This window comes from Musa acuminata, chromosome BXJ1-10 (genome assembly GCF_036884655.1).
Source record: "Musa acuminata AAA Group cultivar baxijiao chromosome BXJ1-10, Cavendish_Baxijiao_AAA, whole genome shotgun sequence".
Taxonomy (NCBI): Eukaryota; Viridiplantae; Streptophyta; class Magnoliopsida; order Zingiberales; family Musaceae; genus Musa; species Musa acuminata.
In genome coordinates this window covers 34,112,916-34,118,915 of record NC_088336.1, presented here as the reverse complement: position 1 = coordinate 34,118,915, position 6,000 = coordinate 34,112,916, and the positions used below count along the sequence as shown (strand labels likewise).

Here is a 6,000-nt window from a genome sequence, read left to right as displayed (position 1 = left end):
TATTTTCGTAACTATAGAAATGTCAATGTAATTTTCTAAAATATAAATATCGAAATGTTATAGGTATCTAACTAAAAATTTACCATAGAGATTAGATTTTCAAACATCACATGCAGTAGAAATTTCTATTGAGAAAGTCTTCATTCACCAACGCCGTTGACTTTCTTGAAGAGAGATGGCACTTTTAAAGACAAGCCCTGACGAAGGAAGGCTGTCGATGAGGACCTTTTCTTCTTCGTCTTCTTCTGTCGATGAGGACCTATCTATCTATCTATCTATCTATCTATCAGAAAGCACTAAAAAGAATAATACCGTAAAATAGGAAACTGCGATTGTTGCTTGCCCATAATTAAAGAAAATGTGGAGGCACTTCATTACATAAGATGGATGATGAAGTGGGTGTCTCCGCACATATTAATCTAAAATTGATTATAATGAAGTGGAATTATAATCTCATCTTTCTTATCTGCATTAATTAATATGGATACTTGTAATAACATGGATATGGATGGGGGCATGGATTGATTCTTAAGCTGCACCCCCCCGCATTAGCGGTAGGCGCAGTTATCAGGCATCCGATTTGGTGCTCGAGGCTGATCCCAATTTTAATCGACAGCAGAAACCACATTTGGACCGTACGATTTCTGCCTATGATCGGAGTAAAGTCGGGCCGCCGTAAGCCCTGCACATTTGGGCCGCCTCAGCCTTTCACACGGCCCATTTTCGTCAGACCACGATATTGAAAGGAAGGACATCGATTTAAGCATGTCGGTATTATTGGATTTTGGGAACGCTAATAAGCCCTCCCGCCCACATCTATTATCCGAGGAGGCCACGACGATATCGAAACATAGGGAAGGAAGTGATGAAAGCAAACAACAATACCATTCTCAAACGATGGATGATAGGTAGGCAAAGAAACAGGAGAGGCGTATTTTAATTAAGATAGGGTGTTTCGTCTTTCGCGCCATGGGATTAGATCTGTACTACTTGGAGGTGGGTGCCCTGCTGAAGGAAGCTGCCCTGATCTTGATCCTCGCGGTCTTGATGTATTCTGCTGCCCTTTCGTTGATATTTTTCTTCTTCTTCTTCTGCTGCTGCTGCTGCTCCTCCATGGGCGCCGCCGTCGGTCGAGGCCCCACCGCCTCCTTCACGGGCTTTGCTGGTGGGGGTTTACTGGTGACATCGGTGGCGGAGTCCCGACGGGCTTTCAAGTGGAGGGCGGTGAAGAGCTTTTCGCACACGCCCATGGGCTCGGAGGCAGCTGCTTCTTTGTTCGTTGGAGACTGAGGCACAAGATGACCGAACGGGTTTTTAATAGCGAGGTTTATGTTGTGTGTGTGGGTGTGAGACAGCGAGTGAGAGAGAGACAGAGAGCGAGAGAGACAATAGAGAGAGTAGGGACGGCACGCCGATGTGATAGCATCGAAACCAATCAGGGCGATAAATGCTTTGCTGAGATGCCAAGTAATTTTTGGTCTGTTTCTTTTCATGGCATCGGATTCCTCTTCTGCTTTTTTGACTTGGAGGGACGATGCTTTTGTTTACGTGATTCTTCGATATCTCTATCTCATGAAATGGGTTCACATCGTTAACCTCAAAAGCAAGCAAATGTTAACGTCATCCGTAACAGTAGCAAGTGAGTTACGTATGTGGACGGACGACTACACGATGACCTGACCTGTTGTAGTCATCTTTCAACCAAGACACAAAATTGCACCCACCAAAAAATTAAAAATGGAAAGAGAATTCCTGCATCAAATATCCAAAACTAATAATGAAAACCCAATAGGAAGAGCAACACACGAACATGTAGTCACGCACACAAAAGCCTAGTTAACACGCCAACCCTGAAAATGAAATTTTATTCCATGAACCTAACTACTGAAGTGCATAGGTTGAATATGTGAACACATACATACATACATACATATATATACATATATACAGAACAAACGTCAATGAAGTATTTATGAAAACGAAAACAATAACTATAAAGTACAACCCTAGCCAATTCGATTTGCGATTAACCGATCGATGTTCTTTGGGGACACCTAAAATTGACCCAACATCATCTTTAAAGCTATGAGCAAATACAAGAAAATACACGTATAAGCTATGAGCAAATAAGCCTACATTTGAAGGCATGATTCAAAATACCAAATATTCTTATACTCAATAACAAAGTCCAGATGATCATAATCATTTGCGTAATTATCTACTACCTCACCCACGGCAGTCAATGCAATACCAGTAGGAAGAATTCTTTCAGTTCGTTTAACCCCGAGCATCTACAACAAAACAGAAAGAAGACCTTACTATGATTTATTCTTTTTCTTTTCTTTCTGAAATTTGGTGTTGCCGACCTTACGACCACGTAGATAGTCCAGTGTCCCACACGCCAAAGATTGCCGCGACTCTTCAAAAACTTCACTTGCGAGCCCCAACAACATAGACACGTCCAGTTCCATCATCCTTGCAAGAGCAAAATTAACTTAGTTCAGTATACTATCTTAAACATCATTAAGGACCTGATATATAAACCCAATCAGGAGTGGTCACACCAACTGAAATTTCTCTCTCCAATGCATTTTATAAAAATTAAGAACAATTATCCGTGTCATCGGAGTGGACAAAATGAGCAAATGCCATGTCTCGTGCTATTGTTCACCAGTCAAACATGTGTAAAATTCATCGTGATCCCTCTTGAGTAAATCCATTATAAACTCTGACAGGATCATATGTATATATATGTATACATATACATATATGTATACATATATATACAATGAGGCAAAAAAAAGAGAGAGGAAGTCACTTCAATGACCTTGTTACAGCACTAAATTTGTCAAACATGGCAACTTAGCAACTTCTAGCACATAAATATATCAATATCTAATTCAGATAGATAGATCTGAACGTACAAGGTGTATGAACAACATCATGCTTACAAGTTCAAGCATACTACCAGTATGAAATGGTCAATGGTACATCGCTCACAGAGCTACAAAACGCAAACTTCAAAAGTGTGCTAGTTATTTAAGGATTACTTTTAGCAATTAGTTCATCAATAATAATACAAATAAAAACATAGGTGTCTGGAGAAAAAAGAATCAAAACCACCACTTTTAAGTACCAGGGGGCATGGGACATCTTCGATCGTGTCAAGCGCTTGCATCAAGCATCCAGCATCATCATGTTTTAAGGAGTGTTGTTCTACCTGAAAACATATCAGATGAAGAGATCACATCAGATAGAACATACAGAATTGTCGACTTGGAAATATTGAAACCTTCAGAGCAGCCAAAATACTTGTGAATAAAGAATATGTGCCGTTTATTTAATTGTACCACCTCACAGACCACTTTGCTCACAGTTGATTGGTGATTCTGAGCCAACTCATCCAGTTACAGTAACAACAAGAGGAAGGACCTTGCAAGCAGAATCTAGATGAATGACTGAACAAGACAGCACAATATAAAAGATCAAGAAATTTATTCCCATAGCTGCAAAACTACTGCTAACACATGAATTAAATCAACAGGTAAGACAGAAAAGATCTCGAACATGGTAATAGTTAATTCCACGATTGCTCTGTCTTAAAATGCAAATTTGCTTCTAGAACAACATGAAAATGAAAGGTGCTTTTCACTCAAAAATTGCTACTTAACATTTAAATTATGGTACTCTAAAATAAATAAAATACAGCATCATCACATCGAGGATTACCCCCAAGTACAAAAACAGTACTTGGTATGAAATGTTAAAACAACCAAAGTAGGGCAAGATTTTCCCGAAAAAATGCAATATGGACTTTCATGTCATCCTTCAAAATCTAGCAGACATGATTCACTGACAACGCAAAACTTTACAAGGTAAGTTACATTTTAATACATCAACATAACCTGCATGTATAATTGACTTGGTACAGTTTAGCCAAAATATGATAGCTAAAATTACCAGACAGAAGACAAAAAGATCAAACAAAGGAAAGAAAGATACCTTTTTCTATCTAGGAAAATGACTCTCAGGAGCATCATGTAGAGACTCAATCTGCTGCACAGTAACAAATTACCAGTGTTAGAGGGGACATGAAGATCGACTATCATAAAATAATGGACAGATGACATCATAGACATACAAATGCAAATAGCAGTCTATACACTGAACTTAATGGAGAGCAAGGAATTGAAGTTAACTGCAAATAATAGTGTCATATATTATCACATTTGCAAATTAATTTGACGGTTATTTCTGAACTCCAAATTAGCAACAAACACAGGTTCTCACATATACCCCTAGACCTTTCTAAATAGTAACCTAAAGATAGACTCGATGTTCCTAGACACCGTTGTATATGCTTATATTCACATCTCATTCTATTGGAAAAATCAAGGATTCCTCCAATAATTAGACACTACCAATATCTTTCACAACAAACTAATGCTCCCTGTTCCAAGTTCTGCAACGCATGCTTAAAGATCGGGGCATCCGTACTGGTAACGACGATGGCCCAACGGTGGTCACGACCAACGCTCCACTCGAAATGGAGTCATATTGTTTCCTGCAACCGGGGCAACGCCCATCGGCCTCAAGGATCCTCTTGTGGCAGAAGAGGCAGAGACGGTAGCCACACGAACAGGGGAAGAAGCTCGAGTCCGTGGGATCCAAGTCCTCACAACAGATAGGGCACGGGCAAGGCGTTGAAAGCACGCCCTTCTGTGGCGAAGCCCAACAGTGCCGGTCTTGGTTTGGCGGAATGCTCCACTGCTTCGAGATACTGGGAAGGCTCCGTGGCCGAAAGCCATCGTCCGGCCTCCAGGCTCTGGGCGCGCTCCGAATGGGCTCCGGCTTTGTGGTGCTCCCGCCACGAGGAGGCTCGCAAGGCATTCCGGCGGAAACAGCAGGCACTACCGGATCAGGGCCAAGGCCGTCACGATCATTGGCTTCAGATAAGGCGTCGGCAACCGCCTCCCAGTCATCAAGGACCCGGTTACCGCCCCTTACATTATCGATCCCCTCGTCTTCGGCGTCGCTGACACTAGAAGAGCTAGACTCGATGCTGCTTCCGCTGCTTAAAGTTCTTCTATTACCACGGCGAAGGTGGGGCATTGGGTAATCCGAATCGTCGTTACCATGCGAGATCGTATCTTCCTCCCTCGTCCTCGAATCCGTTTCGTCCGCCCGGGGCCGTGGCGGATGGGGTAAAGGAGGAGAGCTGGCCGCGGCCAAAATCTTGCAATCGTCTTTGCTGTTGGCTGATCCCAAGTACGGGGAAAAGAAAAGAAAAAGGAAGAAAAATAAAAAAGGAGTGATCTAAAAGTACAATAAAAGTCGATGTACGTGGGAATCGAACCTCGAGACAGCCATTGCTCGCGGCGTACATCAAGCTTGCACTGCTTCAATTTCGCCGAGCGATTCGTCTGACACACAAACAAATAGATGGCGATGAGAACGATTTCGATATATTATCCACGAGATGCGATCCTTTTTCCTGATACCCGATTCGAATCTCCTCCTCACCCTCTTTTTCTTGGCGGCGTCCCGTGAGATCAAGGCGGGAACCGAAGCGCCGTTGGCCATCGCATCGAAACCCATAGGATCGTCACCCCCTTCCTTCGCAAACAAAAAAAAAACCCTAATAAAGAGGAAATAGGAAGACCAAAACGGAGGAAGGATTTTGCCCTCGATGACTTCCAGCGAAAAGAGCTTCTTGGGATGGTTTGTTGTATGAGGTGCTGCGATTATAAATGATGAAGAGACCATCGTTGTTATCGCAAGTCATGACACGTACGCCTCGCGAGCGCGTCGCCACTATCCATCACACCTCTCGTCCTCCTCCGCATGCGTGTCGTCATTCGTAGCGGTGACATCATGTTTCGTGAATCATCATCACATGGGTGGATAATGCTGGAGAGAAATGACATCACCTCGTCTCAATAAATAATGTTTTTCTTGCATAGAGTTGTAATTCTGGGTATACTATTTCCCTACCTTATT

The 6,000-nt window shown here is 42.3% G+C and overlaps 1 protein-coding gene across 13 annotated transcripts; it reads right to left on the bottom strand.

The window, feature by feature from the left end:
* Nucleotides 1-754: 754 nt before the first annotated feature.
* LOC103969565 (uncharacterized) lies at nucleotides 755-5,729 on the bottom strand. Of its 13 annotated transcripts, none has more exons than XR_010480163.1 (7): nucleotides 5,524-5,729; nucleotides 5,357-5,423; nucleotides 4,498-5,258; nucleotides 4,003-4,056; nucleotides 3,137-3,458; nucleotides 2,367-2,475; nucleotides 755-2,291 (listed from the first exon to the last, which is right to left on the bottom strand). XR_010480163.1 is itself a non-coding variant. In XM_065085023.1 (5 exons), exons 1-4 carry the CDS (start codon nucleotides 5,596-5,598, stop codon nucleotides 4,009-4,011), a joined length of 951 nt encoding a protein of 316 aa, XP_064941095.1. In that variant the 5' UTR covers nucleotides 5,599-5,729; the 3' UTR covers nucleotides 755-3,458; nucleotides 4,003-4,008. The 13 variants fall into 13 exon arrangements, 3 of the variants coding, with proteins under 3 accessions (XP_064941095.1, XP_064941096.1, XP_018675293.2); XR_010480166.1 differs by having other exon boundaries at nucleotides 755-2,475; nucleotides 3,137-3,220; nucleotides 3,313-3,458; XR_010480162.1 differs by having other exon boundaries at nucleotides 755-2,475; nucleotides 3,137-3,220; nucleotides 3,354-3,458.
* Nucleotides 5,730-6,000: the final 271 nt, after the last annotated feature.

Coding starts and splice junctions, on each gene's coding strand:
- LOC103969565 (XM_018819748.2), bottom strand. CDS start 5,598: ATGGGTTTCGATGCGATGGCCAACGGCGCTTCGGTTCCCGCCTTGATC. Junction 5,424..5,523: donor ACGCCGCCAAGAAAAAGAGG/GTGAGGAGGAGA, acceptor TTTGTGTGTCAG/ACGAATCGCTCGGCGAAATT. Junction 5,259..5,356: donor CGAGCAATGGCTGTCTCGAG/GTTCGATTCCCA, acceptor ACTTGGGATCAG/CCAACAGCAAAGACGATTGC.